This window comes from Archocentrus centrarchus, chromosome 4 (genome assembly GCF_007364275.1).
Source record: "Archocentrus centrarchus isolate MPI-CPG fArcCen1 chromosome 4, fArcCen1, whole genome shotgun sequence".
Lineage (NCBI taxonomy): Eukaryota > Metazoa > Chordata > Actinopteri > Cichliformes > Cichlidae > Archocentrus > Archocentrus centrarchus.
In genome coordinates, this window is record NC_044349.1 from 22,037,812 (window position 1) to 22,056,090 (window position 18,279).

The window sequence follows — 18,279 nt, forward strand, 5'->3', positions numbered from 1 at the left end:
ATTTGTTGTAATATTCACAAATAAATCATCCGTTCACCAATAATCTAGCATCATTTTATACTCCATAATTGAAAAATGTCTCAAGGACCCCCTGTCCACCCTGTGGTTGCTTGTTGTTCATACTGATAATTCAGCTGGGATAATTTCCTTGACTGTGAGGTGCCAGTTAGTTAACCTCATCCATGCAGATAAAAAGACTTTTAATACTCCCTGAACTTTGAATCGCACACTTCATTAGGGGCTAAGTCTACTAAAGTGTTTTGGTGTTGTTTTTTTCCCTGGTTGAGATGCCTTGGTTGCCAGGATAGGGAATATTATGTGTTATGTGTAGCATGTGCCTGATTGATTGGCAACAAGAAACGCTGTAGTTCCCATTGCCAGGCCACAAATTGGCGTTGTGGTTACAGGAGTTGCAACCATAAGTGCGCATGTGCCAGTGCCCCTGTTTTCAAAAAGTAGTGTTTTCACCCGTTTACAAGGAAATGGAGACCAGAGCATTTTAAAAACGCTCCGTTCGGGAGCCTGTTTTCAAAAAGTATTGATTTCACACCGTTCTCGTGTAACCTGGAGGCCAAAACGCAACAAAATTTTACCGTTTTCTTCTGAAAACATTCTCGTGCAAATGGGGCCTTAGAGAGCAGCAGTGTTTTTGTATATTTTTTATTTACCCACTTTGACGGGACAGCCGAGTAAAAAGTAACAGTGATCGATGCAGAGTTTTACTATAGACGGTATAAAAGATGGACTTAGCTCCAGCGTCTGAAAAGTGAAGCTAATGTGGAAGTACCTTAAACCTGCGTTCTTTTTAATGGCCAGCAGAGGGCGACTTCTTTTGCTAGATAAGGACTTCTGGTGGTATAGGAGTCGGAGTTGGAGTTCAGTATCTTGCCCACGGATACTTTGGCACGCAGACTGAAGCAGCCAGGCATCGAACCACCAACCTTCCGATTACTATGTGGTCTGTGCTACCTCCTGAGCTACAGCCACCCCCAGATGAGGAGCTTGGTCATTTGGGAGAGGCTTGGAGTAGAGCCGCTACTCCTCCTCCACATCGTTAGGACCCAGTTGAGGTGGTTCAGGCATCTGAGTAGGAAGAGCTGGAGGAGGTGGCTGGGGATTGGGAGGTCTGGGGCATTTCTGCTTAGACTGCTGCCTCCAGGACCCAGACCTGGTTAAGCAGCAGATGCTCATTAGCTAACTTGTCAATCATAAATCATTGGCATGTGTTGTCCTCAAATTCACGGTGAGATTCTTGTGTGTAGTTTCGAAACACCAAGATGGTGATGCAGAAAACGCCCCGATCGAAGCTTCATCGCAAGATTTCAGTAACCAATATGTGGCAACACTGTAACATCCTCCATCTTCTATACTGTCTATCTGTTCTATCTGAATTTGAAAACATCCCAAATTCTCAGTACAGAGAAGATTCTTAGGACCTTCTGCTGCAGAGTGCACCAGAATCATAATAGACAAACAACTTTTATGACCTTTGATGATTTTTTTTGTTTTCCACGCTTCTTCCCCTTTGTGGTTATCTGCTGCTGTCACTCCCTTTCCTGTTCAAGCCCATTTTTCAACCAGTCACTGTTCCACCTACGCATCACCGTCAGGCTACGCGCTGTTTGGTTTTTTTTTTTTTTGGAGGGCTGCACGCAAGTCTGTCTGTGTAGGTTGCACACCCATAATCCTTCACTCAATATACCGAGATACCTACGCAAACAGGCACAAATGCGGTGCAGTGAATTCAGCTTTACTCTCTTAATGCAGACGACGCTGTGCATTCCTCACGGTGCACCCAAAGCTCACTGATCAGCTGGTGTGATTATTAAACCCACTCGTTTCACTTTGGGGGAATGATCATGTGTGTAAATGCAGGTGCTGAGGAGTTAACGTGTTTGTAATAGTTTTACTAGTTTTACGCAGTCATTTCATGTAGATGTAGGTGTTGTCAGAATGGCTTTATATCTGTTTGACAATCATGTAATTTCTGCAATAGTGCATATTTTGTCTAAATTCAGAGAAGAGGGTGCAGTTAGAACTAGTAGGGTATTTTGAAACAGAGAAGAAAAAAAGGCCCTCAATCAGGCAGGGTGGGTGAGGGAGGGGTCCATACATCAGTTTGTGTTGCTGAAGCAGGGGGAGTAATTTATGCTCAGCCTGTAGGAGGAGAGAGCGATGGGCCTCCGAGGGACCAACCCTTATCGATGACCTCGTCTGGTGGTGCCCATCCACACTCTCAAACACAAACACAAACACACACACTTATGATTGACGGCGCACACTGACAGCCATATTGAAAGCAGGGAGTATGCTTTGACGAATGGACACACACACACACACAAAAGTGTAGCAGGTTCCATGATTTAAAGACCTTCACTTATATGCACCCGCACAAACTCTGAAGTTGGAAGCACAAGACGGGCACTGCGATGCATGCTGAGCAAACACGCACACCTTTTTTCCTTTATCTCATAGGGATTAAATTCACAGGCACAAATGGAGTTGTGTGTTTGTGTGTGTACCCAGCAATCTTTGTACGTGCACGTGTGTACATTAGCTCATGTACTTTCCCATTGGCTGTCTGCAATTTTTTAGAAATGTCAGTGTGTGGGTTGAGCCAGCGTGAGCTTTGGTGTGTGCACACGCGTGCCCCTTCAAACACTCCATCACTTCATATGCCTGCGCTTTTGTGTGTGCGCGTGTATGTTGCCAGCACATGTTCATAAACGTTTGTGTCTTTTTGCTCATGTGCGCTGCAGTTACTGTGTGTGTGTGTGTGTGTGTGTGTGTGTGTGTGTGTGTGTGTGTGTGTGTGTGTGTGTGTGTGTGTGTGTGTGCGCGCGCGCGCGCACGCCCATCCTTTGTGCACAGTGTGAGTGGGTGCCGAGAATCGCTAGTTCCATTAGAGAGTTGAAATTGAAGGGGATGTGTGGAAACGAGTGTCGAGGAGCATTCATGTCTGGGCCTATTGTGCGGAGCCACACTCCCCTCTCTCCTCCTCCTCATCTTCCTCCTCCTCCTTTGCTCCTCCTCCTCCTCTGTCTCTATTTCCCCTTTTTTTCTTTCTTTCTCTCTCACACTCACACATTCAATTGCTCCCTCTTGATCACTCTGTCCTACTCAATTCAAAAAATGCCTCTCCACTCTGTGCAGTCTGTCTCTTGTCTCTGGTCTCTTCTCGTGCTGTATCTCTGTTTTGGCTTGGTGAGGAAAAGCAAGGTTGAGTTGTGGATCGATCTGGGAGTATGTTGAATGAAGCTGTATTGTTTTTCTTGTTTTCTTTTTTTTTTTCCCCTTTCCTTACAGCATACTTGTGCTTTGTTTGTGGTGTATATAATATAGAGGTTCATTGTGTGGACAAGCAATAATCATCACATGAACTGAACAATGAAGGCAGTTCTGAGTATATTCATCTATATATGTGAGGTGAACTGCACTCGTAGGAGTAGTTTTTCGTCTTAGGCATGGTGGAAACCCTTTGTTAAGCAGTAGTAATGCAGAAAAGGCTGTGATTCAGGGATTCAGTCCACAGAAAAATGGCAACTGTATTCATAATCTAGTTTTAGAGAATTTTGAAACAAAAATGCCAAATATTTTTCCAGTTTTTTAGACTTTCTTTTGTGAGCATTGCTTCTTTTATTCTTATGTGATAACAAACTGTATATTTATGGGAATTTGACCGCAATTCTTTGGGATTTCTCATGTAACTGGTCACAAAACTGTAACAGTTTTAGGAATTAAAAACTACTCCGTAAGGTTTTGGGAGTCAGTCCTACTCAGTTAGCTTTAGACAATTCAGACTACTCGCTTAGGTTTGGACAATCAAAACTACTACAACAGGTTTTGATTTTTTTTTTTTTTTAAACTACTTCGTAGGTCTAGACAGTTAAAACTTAAATTTAAAATAAAACTAAAATTTAGGCATTAAAACAGTTTGGCTAGGTTCAGACAAAGGTCATGGTTTAGTTGAAATACAACAGTTGGCATTTTTATCAGAGCTCTGGTTACTTGGCCAGCATATATGCTGCAGGCAGAGAAACTATTACTCTTCCTCTTCCTGTTGAAATACGTTTCAAAGTCATGCTTACAAAAAACAGGACAGCTCGTGTTCATAATCAAGAACAAAAAAGGACGCTTTCATATTTTGCCTTGAGACCAGGCTGAATCTAGTGAAGTCCATGCAGTAGCAAAACCAGGACACTCTAAGGAAGTCTGTGTAATGTTAGGTTTGTTTACGCTGCCTTCCATACATCCTGGAAACACATTTGAAGTCAGCTCAAACAGATTTTTGTCTCTTTTTGGTCTTCATTTCCAGTTGCAAAAGATAAACCTGTTTAAAATTGACAAAAGGCAGCACAGGCATCTCCAACAGTGTATTTTGTCTGTAGCCACTCTTGCTATATTGACCTGGTCTCCAAGTGCAGTTTTATATTGTATAGGTTTTATTAGTGCTTTTGTCAGTGAAAAGTGCTCCAGTAGCACTTTAGGAAGGCCAGAAAAAAAGCGGAGTGAAATGTAAAGAGAGAACACGAGAGGAGACTGCATTCAGAGAGAAAAATCTGAGGGAGAGACAGAAGAGAAGATGATGGAGAGCAGGGATAACAGAATAGACAAAAGCTGGGTTGGAAAAAAAAAAAAACCAAGATAGACAGAATAAAGGGCACTGAAAAAGAGGAAGAGCCATAGTTAGCGTGGAGCCAGTCCCGCAGAGACATTTTAGAGATGTCAGGGAGATTGTATGTGTAATGATGAGCAGATAGGAGTGAAGCGCTTGATGGGAACTGTGCTCTGCATGCCTAATGTCTGTTAGAAGAGCCTCTCTCTCCTCATCACGCCTTGAATTAGGCTCTAACACAATTACTGCTGCTTTGCATATCTCTTATGGATTGGATGATTACCAACCAAATGTGATAATAGACCTGCATGTGAGAAAGATGGTGAATGTGCATGATGTGAAAGAGAACACGGTGTATGTGTGCGTGCATCAGGGATTATTACTTTGTGTGTGTGTGTGTGTATATGTGTATATAATTGCCTATGTGTCCGAGAGTTTTTAGAAGAGTATTAAGTACAAGCAACTTAATTAATGAGGTGAATAAAGGGGTTCTGACACATCTGATATATGTGCATGTGTTTGAGATATAGATGCTCCAGTTTGGGAAGGTCATAGCAGATGTTTCCCATACTGATTAGTGTGGTTGAAATCACTGAATGACAATTTACATTTAATGAGGGTTTAAAGGATAAGTGTGGTGATACTCTTTATTTTTACTTGTCATTAAATCCCATGAAAAGATTAAAGTTTTGTCTGTATAACCTGAGTCGACTACACGATATTCTTCTGTGCCATAGACTACTGTTGTTGTCCAAATCCTACTCCTCCCTGCTTACCGGTGCAGGTGCTTTTAAAGATTGTAATAGGACTTCTATAGAGTACTCTGTGGGCTGCAGTTACATTTTTTTTTTTTTTTTTTTTTTTTTTACATTGATCAAGTTCACGTCTAGGTGTTTGCTCAGATGCCTGCACCCTCCCTTTAATGTTCTGAAGGTGCCCTTCAGCCTTAGAATGAGCGCTCTGTTAGTGTGTCTCGTCATGACCCAGCTGTGTGGAAATGGGCGGGATCTGTGTGGTATTGCTGTGTCAGAAATTTGACTTAATCTAATAGAAGAGTAAGCATATCCTACTCCTCCACCCCGTGGAGCAGTAATCGTGACCATAGGCAGTATAAATATGGATGGAGCCTCCGAGTCTGAGGCTAACACAGAAGAGCCTTAAACCTGCAGTGTCTTTAATGGGCACCAGGGGGCGATACCTGTGGTTGCCAAAAAAAAAGAAAGAAAGAAAGAAAAATGCCAGTCCTATGGAAGTCTGTGGCAAAACTGACCTCAGACTTGACATCTGTAAGCACTAAAACTTTGGGTTCATGGTGTAGTGGTGCAGTCACAAGCTACTTTACTCCTAATGTCGGTTCCAAGTTTGGATGAATGGGAGGGTTGCATCACGAAGTTCATCCAGCATAAAATCTGTGCCCAAAACATGCGGCTCCGTGTGCCGTGGCGACCCCCACAGATGAACGTCCATTTTGTTCATTTTGGATCATTCTAAGTTTCAGAAAGGAGGATTATCCAGTGTATTTTCACAGTCAGATCCACCCCTTGAACTCAATGACATAATACTTACTTTATTTTCAGTTACTCATAAATGGGCCAATCTGTTACTATGAATGCTCACAAAACCACTAAATGTATAATCATTTATTACAGCACCCAGCAGTATTTAGGAAACAGTGTAAACTTCGTCATATATTTGTGACTATTTTTTAAGATTAACATTATTGAGGGATGATGCAGACAGGCATACACAATTGATTTAAACACTGTTTTTCATGGGGTTTGTTGGCAGTGATTAAAAACCTGGAATACCAAAACAAAATACTCTCCTTTCACAGGCTGAGATAGTCAAGAGATTGAATGGGATCTGCGCACAGGTCCTCCCCTACCTGTCTCAGGAGGTAAACACACACACACACACACACTCTGGCACAGAGACGTCAATAACCCTCTGACCCTCAGCACTATTCCTTACATTCTGGAATGAGATCACCCTCATTCCCACCTCATTACCTCTCCACCTCTGTGACCTCTCACTCAGCATCCCTCTCCTCTCCTTCCATCATTCATCATCACTTGCTTCCTGTGTTTCTTTGCACCTCAATTTCCATTTCACCCTGCCCCCACCTTGATTCTCCTCTGCCATATTCAATCTGTCCCTTCCTCATGGTTATCCCTTCCCCCTCCCCTTTTGACCTCTTCCTCCACTCCCTTCTTCCCCTCCATCTCTCCATTCTTTGCCTCCTCCTCCATCTCACTCTTCTCTTCCTTTTATACATATGTGTGTGTTTGTGTCAGTGTAATAAATGGCTGTGTGATTCAGATAAGCCATGCTCTTATCTGCCCACCAGGGGGTTGACCTCCACCCATTACAGCACACCAGCCAACCATCCATTCCTGGGTGCCCCACAAGGCGCGTGTGTGCGTGTGCGTGTGCGTGTGTGTGCGTGTGTGTGTGCGTGTGTGTGTGCGTGTGCGTGTGTGTGTGTGTGTGTGTAAGTAACTGGATGAATAGCAAAATGGTCAGAGGGGGAGGCGCAACACCCAGAGAGGGTTGTCGGGTTTCTGTTGGGACTATTGATATTGATCTAACCTCTCCACCCCCCCAACTCTCCTCCCCATGTTTCTGTCTCGCATTTATTGTCTCTCTCACTTTCCTCCTCTTGTCTTTATCCCCCCACCCCACCATCTCCAGCACCAGCAGCAGGTCCTGGCAGCCATAGAGAGGGCCAAACAGGTCACCCCTCCAGAGATGAACTCCATCATAAGGGTACGTTGTTGCAGCCCCAACCCTACCTCGAAAAGTGCAAATATTGATCAGCACCATTAATTCTATTGTTTTCTTTTATGGCCTATATTTATTGGCTTATAGTTTGTGAGGGGGGAAAATAACCCTGCCTGTGTGTTATCGCAGGATTTTCCCACACACTTAAAATGCACTTCTCATTTTTTTAATGTATTTAATATCATGTGAAATGGGGAAAAAAAGCCCTAAACCTCAAAGGTCTCCTCCTCCAGTCTGCTTCTTTCTAAACAGAGGAATATAAAAATAAATAAAGCTTTTATTAGCTTCAATTGCTAATGAAAAATGTAAAAATGACCCATAAATCATGATTATATTCAAGCATTTAGTGCGCAGGATAAATCAGCCTGGTAATAAATGCCTGCATGGCAAAACAAACATTTATAATTGTTCCCACTGTTTGGTTTAACCAATTCTGGGAACAATTAATTTTTAAAGGGTTTCTTTAGAGCTATTGGAGTCCAGTAAAGGGGGAAAACTTTCAAGGCACACATTAAAAAAAACAAAGTATTAAAACTGATGCATTAGAAGTTGGAATATTATGAATTAATGTAAGCAGTTAAGCACCAAAGAAATGCTGGATCTGCATTTTCTGTTAGAATCCCCATGCCTTCATTTTTTGTCCAGGTTTCATTTAAAATTTGTAGTTTAAGTTGAGCTAACACGATGCTGTCCTTATTTAAGTAGAGTTAACTTCTCTTCCAGACTCTGGTTTCCTAGGAGTGACCAGTACTCTTCATCACAAGTAAAGTGGTTTTTATGTGTAAAATCAGTACTGCCCCTTTAAATGCCTGTTTTTTTGCATTTTTTTTAGATTACTGTGGTATCATCCCATCAAGGAGATGAATGTGATTATGCCCTCCACCATCCAATCTACTGAAACAGTTACAGAGCAGTTATCTCACTAGCTAAAATACAAATCAGGCCAACTCATTAGCCTGCTATCTGCAGATATTCTTTCTATCTGTGGCTTTAATGTTAGCCAGCTACACTTCATCATTATCAGCCTTGTGTTAGCTAGCCTAGCCACTCCATCATTTCACTATTGTGTAGTGTTAGCTAGCCTAGCCACTCCATCACTGTGATGGATGATTCACGGCGGTGCCTTGCTTTTGTCTTTGTGTCTGCAACTTGTGATAAAGAAGATGGCACTCTGTATGGGCGTGTGTGGTAGGGCTTTCTATTGTCGGTGAATCTTTACCCCGCCCCTGGAGGGTGGGGGGTGAGGGGGGATGTTTTTGGCATGTTTGTCTGTTTGTTAAAAATATTACAGTAAAACTACCAGTCCAATTCATACCAAATTAGCACAAAAGATGGCCGGTGACCCCTAGATCACCTGATTAAAGTTGAATGGCCTGATTATTGTGTTGCCAACACCACTTGTTTCCGTTGATGTTGGTCACATTCTGTAAAACATTAAAGGATTAGCGGGGGCAGTTGTATATTAATTATAAGAGGTCAGTGAGGACTGCCATAAAAAAAATCTACCCACTGATGTGTCATCATTTTGAGTGTGTGTACAAGAGAGGCATGGCAATGACAATTTGACTTTCTGTAAATTAAAATCAAATGCATTTCTAGCCCATAATATTGTTTTGTATTTGATACATTTTGTCCCAGTTCTGTACTCGGATGCCTCTCTGCCTGCACTTGTTTTCTTAGGCTTTTATACATCTTAAAAATTGCATCTATTTAAATAAGTAATGTGTATCTCCTACTGAGCACGTGTTTTAGCTATGATATGTGCATTCCACCTATGCTATTGTCTCTAAGCTGTTAGCGCTGGGCCTCTTAGGTTATATATTAAACATAACATAAGCAGTGTTTTGAATCTATCCAGCTGTTTCTAAGTTGCGTCTTCTGATTCTCTTCCATGCAGCAGCAGCTCCAGGCTCACCAGCTGTCTCAGCTTCAGGGCCTGGCCCTGCCCATGACCCCCCTACCGCTGGGTCTGAGCCAGCCAACCCTCCCCACCGTCACCACCTCCTCTGGTCTCTTCTCCCTCTCTTCCCTGTTGGCCTCCCAAGCCCAGCTGGCCAAGGAGGAGAAAGCATCACGGGATGGAGTCGACAGCCACCGCGAGGAGGATGGAGACAAGTCTGATTAGATGGTGTCCCTATTCAGCTCTGTTTTTATCCAGAGACCTGAATCCCACTTGGCCTACAGCCTTTTCCCCTGGTCTCCGTCTCTTTGAACCTACCTATCATGGGCTTCAATTTCATCTCTTCAGACCCCTAGCCAATCCCATCATTGGGACATCTTTGGCACATACCACCTTCTCTCTTGGTATTCACTGTACTTGGGTTGTTTTTTTTTTTAACCATGAGATTGTCTCTCTGTTATAGATCTTGTATCTTCTCTTCAAACGCTCTTTTCTTTTTTCTTTTTTCTTTTTTTTTTTTTGCATGTGATTAAGCCACATTTTTCCTTTTTTTTTTTTTTGGGACTACTTTCTATTTCTGTTTCTTCCTGTCTTCCTCTTGCTTTTTCACTCACTTTTGATTCCTGTTCAGCTTCTGTTTTTTTTTTTTTTCTCCATGCCGCTCTCTCTCTCTTCCTCCCTGTCTTCCTCCCACCTCTTGCCTCTGTTCTTCGTAAGTCCTTGTTAAGACAGGACTGATCCATCAGACTGAATGCACTGTTCTGTAGGTGTTAAAACAGGCAAACTGTTAAACACAGGGATTCACTGGCAAGCTGTAAAACTTGCCAGACACAACACAGGATTCCTAAAAACGTCATTTTCCTAACATAAAGGTCTCTCAGAGATCAGCAGTGTTGATATTTCATGGTATTTCATCTTGCATGTTTTCATTTTAAGCGAAAAGTTGGCTGTGAGTTTAAATGCTGGATTGATAAAAGATCAGAGAAATGTTTAAATAACACCCTCATGCCCTGGCTAAAGACAGGAGCATAGCTAAAGCTATTTTCACTTTCTAGCCAAAAACCTCTGCCTTTAGAAGAGGATCATCGTTATGAGAAGACATATCCAGTCGACAAATTTGAGCTTTTGCAAGTAATCCTAATTTTATATAAAGTAAAAGCTTGTTCTTAGATCAGACTTAATGCTGAGAGTCGTCAGATTAGATAACAGACCCACCTCCGCAAGTAATCCCCCTGACGTTTGATCCCCGCCTGACCCTGTGAGGTACGTTGGATAAATCCACCCGCCACCTTAACTGAAAGGCATTATTAAATGGAGCTGAGGTAACACAACATGCAACAAAGAGAAATAATGCCACTTCACTTCTGCGCCCTCCCACCATCGTTTTCATCTTTAATGTGCACTAATATCTGAGCAGACACTGAGGGGAGAAAGAGTGCATGTTGTGCGTTTGACAGCAGAGGGCAGCGTGCGTCTTTGAAGAATCCTCCTTGCTTGGTTCAGGCGTGTGCAAAACAAGGACAAGACAATGACAGAGTGCAGAGTGTGTCACAAAGGGAATGGCTTATTTATCCAGCCTGAGTGTACAAACTTCACACACAGACACTAGACTGGTGGCATTAATTACTGCAGTCGCTGCAGTGATCCAGTTCTCGAGAAGTGGTCTGCTTTAGTTTATTTTGGTCTCTAAATGGAACAGCTCCATCCTAGCATGAAACAAAAGCACGGCCTCTGTAAATTCACTTTTGAATATGCTACACAATGATTCACTGCACATAAAGATCTTTCACATATCAGATTAATCCTACATTATACAGTTGATTTAACGTCTACACGGGGCACTGACTATGATTGAATATAGTTATATTACTGTAATTCACACAGATGAAGCACAAGTGGATTCCACAGCTGCTACTTTGAATAGAAGAAAAAAAAACCAACTAAACAAAAATACCCCTTTCAAACAGAAATAGTCCTGTATACTCTCACGGTTGTTGTCAGATCAGACCTCTGGTCTGCTGGAAGCTGGTTGAAACTATACCAGTCAGCCACAGCGTCGATCATCTCATTGCAATTCAAAATTCAGCTGGGAAACCTTCTGGTTTGGCATTCCTTTAGATGTTATTAAAAGCAGCAGCAGTCCCCGACAGCACCCCTGCAAAAACTGGTTTGGAGTCTTAACCATAAACTCTGAGATCAGCGACTCTTAGTTGGTAGAATTTTAGTTAAACCTGCTTCTTGGGATGGGGCTGTGGTCTGAGCAGAGCATAAACGAGTAAACAAATAACTACACCTAACAAATGTCAGGAAAGCCTGTTTATGATTCATGTGTTTGAAAGAAAAACGCTCAAATTTTATCGGCCCATATAGTGTAATGTTGGAAGTTCAAATCGCCAAATATTATCTGTGTTGCTCTAAAAATCCAGTATCGGTTGATTTCTATTAAATAGTGTCTCTTGCACTTATTATGATTTCAAATAATTGGTCATTAAAACAAATAAAAATGAATCTGCAGCTTTTTGATAAGCTCTTCAGTTTGTTTTTCAAACCAGCATGGCAAAAACTCATTTTCTCAGTAAACAGATTAATCAGATTGCCTTTAGCTGCATTGCAAAATCCTATGTTGCATTTAATTGATAAAAAAAAAAAGCATAGTGATAGCCATTACAGACCAAATTCTCAGTTACATAGAGTATAGATCATTGTTTGTAAAGTAATATAAAGCCGTTTTGATAATAGCTTCTACGGTATTTTTTGTTTGGTGGTTTTCACTTTGGGCATTTCGACATGTCACAGTAGTGCGAGGTGTAAATAGTAAAATGAATGACTTCCATTGAGCTGCCGTCGTGTCCCAGTACTGTTCATGCTGTCATACTGTCATTGTTTAGTGGTACATTTCAATTGGACAGAGCTATAATTTACATCAGTAACACACATATTCTTCCTGTTATTACAAGTCAAAATCTCTGCTGTGAAAAGGCTCGATACAACTGATAAATAGTGGAAGCAGTCCAAACCAGATGCTGTGGCCACTGCGTAATGTGCGTGATTGAAATGGGAAAGAGTCCCATCTTTACATCCTGTTTTGATGTCACCAGAAAATGCAGAATATGATTGAGCATCACTTTCTTCATCATTATAGGCTTTAATTTGTTTGCTTTTGGAGTATATTGGAGCTTTTTTCTTACTGTCCTGAGGTCTTATCAGGCAACAGAAGTCTGTGTGTGCGTTACGGACAAAATTTCTGCTTTCTGAAAGATTACATGCAATTTAAGAAGTACCACGTATACTCTGAAAACGTCAAACCACACTTAACATGCACGTACGCCTGTGTTGACCACCTGTCTTTTTCATCACTGAATGGCTTCACTCGGTGTAGCTGTTCCAGTCTTTAAAAAAAACAACAAAAAATGCTCCTTTCATTTGGGGGAAAACTAATCTCTGAAAGGCCTCCGGCTTGATGATAAAGCACATTTCATTGCAGAAGAAACCTTCAAAGAGATCCACGTGCAAGTTTGATGTCCAACAGTGAAAATCCATATGAGGGACATTCAGAATAAAACCCTCTGTGTTCTAACAGTTCAGATGATGAACTGTTGACGGCATTGGCTGAAGGACTCTTTCAATGATCCCCATTGTTGTGTATGTATGTGAATACATTAAACAAGGTGTATAAACAGTTGTATAGATCCAGTAGTCGATGCTAAACGAGATGAAATGCGTTGCTGTTCTTACAACTAAAGCTAACATGCTACCTTGCTTGTGAATTAAGCTCGCAGCACGTCGTCCTCCCATCTAGCTACATACTGTATGTATCTAGTTACATACATACTGTACTTGTTGTAGTGAAATGCAGAGCGTGTAGACAAAGCAGAACACACAACACACACATCAATGCATGTCTGCTGGGGAGCTGAGATTGATTTCTTTCTAGTGGAGACTTATTTTCCTTTCTTTTTTTTTTCTTTTTTTTAAAGAATGTTTGATCCAAACTTTCTGTGATCGATGCACTTGTTCCTTTTCTCCCCCTTTTCTCCATTTCTAAATATTAATCGATATGAGCTAGAGGGAGATTTGCAAGGCTGATGTTTTAGACATACAAATGAAATTCTATGTATTTGTTGAAGTAGTTGGAGGTGCTTGCCTCTGTATACAGTTATACATAGAAAGCTTTATGTGTATATGGCTGCATCTTCTCTTGTCTGTCCTGGATGATTCTTGTGCTATTGTGTTACAAAACTGATGTGACACCGCGGGGGGGGGGGACTGCAGTACGTTGACCTTTTTACCCTTTGATCCCTTTCCTTTTTCTCAGACCCCCCACCCTCCCTCCCATTCCCCCGACTCCCGTGCCACCTACCCACCTCTTTGCCCTCATAGCGTGAAGCATTGTAAGCGTTTCGAGCTTTGTAAAGGTCTTTTTTTAAATACTTATTTTGTGTATAATGTAAAACCTAAAAGTGTGTACTTTGGCAAAAAAAAAAAAAAAAAAATGTTTTGTGTCTGAAATCATAGCTTCATTTAAACAAACAAAAAGAAACTATAAAAAAAAAAAAAGTACAGCAAACATTTACTATAAATAATATGAAATGTTCTGCAGTAAGGAAGGACTTCTGGTGCCTTACAAATAAAGTCAATCAAATCATGAAAAAAAGTTTTCCTCGTCTTTGACTTGATGCGCACTGTCTCCTGATTGGGATGAGAGGCTTTCAGGGCCTTTGCTATGACTCACATTGGACTCCACTAGCACTTTATTGTCATTTTGAATTAAGAGACGCTCTTGTTTTACTCTGGTTACTGCTGGCAGGATGGAAAACTCAGCGCCCGTGTCGATTTTATTCTTTGCTTCATGGTTGTCTCGGGGTATGAACATGAACTTGCAGACTGAAAACTTGGCTCAGGCAGGTGATCTGTCACAATCAACATTTCTCACCCTTAGGTTAAGAATGCATTTGGAACCATTTTATTTTTACTTATGATAACCGATCCCTAGCTTGGCTGCCTGCTGCACCGATGTCATGCCCTGAAAGTGATAAAAAGAAATGTTCTGAGTGCTTTTTTTTTTTTTTTTTTTTAAGTTATTGCAGGGCAAAAGTTGAAACAGGAAAATATATAATTAAAAACCTTTCTTTGGTGCAATAAATTAATCAAGCTAAAAAGCATAAAGATAACTCCAAAAATAAACCTGGAAACTTTAAAAAAAAAAAAGATGTGTGAAAGCTTGTGAACTCTGTAGGTTTTAGTGGCATTAATTGGTATAGGATGCCTCTTAAGGTATGTTCTACTGGGTTGAGATCCTAGGCCGACCCAGGACATATTATTGGAGAGATTACATCTTTTGAGTGGCCTGGGAATACCTTAGTATCCCCCCAAAAGAGCTGGAAGTGGTGGCCTGGGACAGGGAGTTCTGGGCATCTCTACTCAGATTGATGTCCAAGTGACCCAGATAAGGATAAATAGATGGATGGATGGATGAATTGATTATTGGCAAAAATGCACATTGTAATCAGCTGAATATCCTTCTCTTCACCTTTGCTTTTCAAGTGTAGGTGTACCAGCAGTAGCTGCTAAAAATCAGAATAATCCACCCCACCCCACACCCCCAATTCACTGTTTGGTTGAGTGTCGTTTCCATTTTGTGCCACTATGGCGGTGCAAAATGACTCATTTATTGTGAGGTAACAGAAACCCAATAATTTTTAATTTCAGCTGAGTATACACTAATAAGATTTTGATTATGAATCCTATATCCCATTCCTGCCAATAGATCCCACTCGATCCTACACACTAGAGCTTTAAAATGATTTAAAACTTTAATTTCAGCTTATGCCTGTGAAGCATACTTCATAAAGTAACATATTATTTGGAAAGGGGGCAATTTTTTTTAAATTGATGGGATGAAAGATGCAGAGCTGGTGACATATTTCAAAATCAATTTCACTTCATGATACTGAAGTGCTCTTTTGCCACATTCAGAGAGGCCAAATTAAAAACCCAGATTCACAGAGAAACACTGGCGAGGCTGATTAATGTGTGGATTAATCAAATCTCTCTCGAGGGTTTTAGCTTAAACTTGAGCTTGTGTGTCTCTGAGAAGCTGTTATTCATCATGCCAGCGCAGATGTTCTTTATAGTTGCAGTAAAAACTCAACACATGAATCACCCATCTTTTAAATTTTTAGGGTCTAACGCCAAAGTCTAGATAATAGAGCACTCAGTGTTTTAAGATCAGTGATGTTTGAGATTTTTTCCAGGCACAGAGTGATTAATTTAAACATGTCCTGATGTCTTCTGACCGCCGGAGGGTGCATGTAGTTCCCATCAGATCCACCAGGAGGAAGTGTTGATTTACGTTTACCAGCCCTTTTCCCCGCTGAGGCGAACCCAGCAGGTAATTGCTCTGAGGTATTCTCACATGTGCTCCCAGTGTTTGTGTGTCACATTTGAGGGGACGCTTCCTGTTCTCAAGGCTGCATTGATGAGATTTTATCTATTCTGCACTGCGTGCGTCCAGAATTGATGTTACATTTCAGAGGCAGTGGATCACGACCCGCTTGGCACCTGTACAATATCCCCATTTGATGCTCTGTTTATCAGTTTTGAGCCATAACTTGGTTTACTGCATTCACCACTCCTTGTTCATTCAGGTGGATGCACATCCAGTGGATATTTTTTCTTTGTGCAAAATTACATTGGTTTTTTTCTCATTTCCTCCTCTGTCTGTTTTCTCTTTTTCTTCCCTGTCACTGTCTCCCTCTGGTTGCCTTCCTCTGTGCGTCCATGCAGCCAGATGTGTGTGTGTGCTTGCATTTGTGTTTGTGTGTGTGTGTTCAGAGATGAGGGGAGAGGAAGGCTCGTGAGCCCACTGAGTTCCTGTGGTTGCAGCCCTTCCTCCCTTCCTCTCTTATTCTGTATCCCTGCAGACGGCTCTGGATCTGACACTTAAATAAATATGAAAGTGCCCTATTTTTTCCTCTTTCTGTCTGAGGATTCACACATTCCTCACAAGAAGCTACACAGGCAACAGAGGAGGCACGCATCTCTCTCATCCAGTGTTTTTTTTTTCTTCTTTTTTTCTATAAACCCCAGTGGAGAAAAGTGCCACATTCACACTTAGGTTGTCTAATTAGTGGCACCTTAAAGATATAGCTGGTGTCATAATATATGAACAAATCCCATGAAAAGATCCCTATTGTAGCATATTCCTCAGTGCCATTTCAGGCCAATAAAAAAAAAAAAAACAACCTTTCAGATAAAGCAAACCATAGTGGAGAAAGTCAGCCTTCGGTTCCTTATAGCTCCTCTCCTCACTAACAAACATAAAAGACTCAGCGCTAGGACAGCAATATGCTGCTATTTGTTGTTAATGGTGCTTGGCGATGCAGGCCAGTGCCGACCGCTGAGCTACATTTATTTAAAGGTGCCCAGCAATGCATCGAGGGAAAAGTTGTGAAAGATTGGTGCAAATGACACAGCATAAACAGCTACCAGACAAGAGCCAATCACAGTTGTTGTGATGCAGACATAAACGGAAATGCAGTTGTTTATTACTCTGCTGGGATTGTTTCCAGGTGTCTTTTTTTTAATTTAAATTAAAGGCATACCTATCATACTTGTACTTCATTTCTGTCATATATATATATATATATATATATATATATATATATATATATATATATATATATATATATATAGATATATATATATAGATATATATATAGATAGATAGATAGATAGATAGATATATAGATATATATATATATATAGATATATAGATATAGAGCAGACTGCTCTAAACACAGCTCTGTACAATGTTAGAGCATATTTACTTAATATAGTTTTCTCAGGCACACATCTCCACCCACTTCCTGTTCATATCTTTTGCCTGCAAGAGGAAGCCAATCAGAGGGAAGTTGACTTGAACATGTAACAAAGTGCTGCACCAAGGCCCAGTAAAAGACAAATAAGGATTCTTTTGACCTGTGAGGTATACAAAGCAACTGTAGTAGAGTCCAGCAATACAAACATGGAGCTGGAAATGAGCCCAACAGGCTCTCATTATTTTTTTTTTTTTTTTCAAAAATGCCTTTTAAAAACTGTTAAAACCTGACACAATGTTCTCATTGCTGCATAAACAAATGCACCGCTTTTATTACTGCGGTGTGCTTAGAGCCCTCAGTGCTCTGCTTACTCTTTTCCCACCGTGCGCTTCTCACCATTCAGCTGAGAGCTGTGTTTCTATCTGCAGGTCCAAAAGTTTGGACACACCTTCTCATTCAAGGGCAAAAAAATTCAAGAAACGAACTCTTGACAAGGCACAGCTGTTAACTGAAAGCCATTCCGGATGATAAAGCTGACCGAGGAAAATGCCAAGATGTGCAAAGCTGTCATCTAAGCAAGAGGTGCCTACTTTGAAGACCCTAAAGACGGGTGCTGTGTGCAGCTGCTGCTCCTCATATAGCATAAATGTAAGTTCGTTTGGTCGCTGCCCACTTGCTGCTGTGCTGAGCTCGATGCTGACACAGCCAGAGAGGAAATCTCAAATCTGCGGATCAGCTGCATTAATATTTGAATCCATTTCGTGTGAGTAACCGAGTTTTGATTTAAGGCTTCACAAGCCAACAAGTTTGGGATGCGCACGTTTGAAGACGCTGGCTGTACGTGGGCCTGCAGACTGAACGAATGCACCAACTCTGTATGTGTACGCAGACTTGATGGGAATGCACAGGGCCTGCACTGGAAAACAAGCATCTCTGTGTGTGTGTGAGAGAGTGAGTGTGTATGATGATGATGATGATGATGAGTGCGAGCAAAGAAAAAAAAAAAGAGGGAGAGAGTGGCGGAGAGCAAGAAGCGTCTTGATTAATCATGATTGACTCATTCAGAGCCCACTCGTCTTTTCCCCCTCGCTCCCTCGCTCCCTCGCTCCAGCTCTCCTTTATGGCTTGATTACGGAGACGTACTCTATCTCTCATTACCTCCC

At 41.4% G+C, this 18,279-nt stretch overlaps 1 protein-coding gene across 2 annotated transcripts in view; it reads left to right on the top strand.

Moving 5' to 3' along the window:
* tle5 (TLE family member 5, transcriptional modulator) overlaps nt 1–9,789 on the top strand; it is a 48,173-nt gene extending 38,384 nt beyond the window's left edge. The window contains exons 5-7 of one of the 2 annotated variants that reach the window (XM_030727812.1): nt 6,450–6,512; nt 7,307–7,381; nt 9,294–9,789. In XM_030727812.1, coding sequence (XP_030583672.1) covers nt 6,450–6,512; nt 7,307–7,381; nt 9,294–9,521 — 366 coding nt within the window. In that variant the 3' untranslated portion in view covers nt 9,522–9,789. The remainder of the gene's footprint in view (nt 1–6,449; nt 6,513–7,306; nt 7,382–9,293) is intronic. The other variant, XM_030727814.1, reaches the window with a different exon arrangement.
* The last annotated feature ends 8,490 nt before the right edge of the window (nt 9,790–18,279 follow it).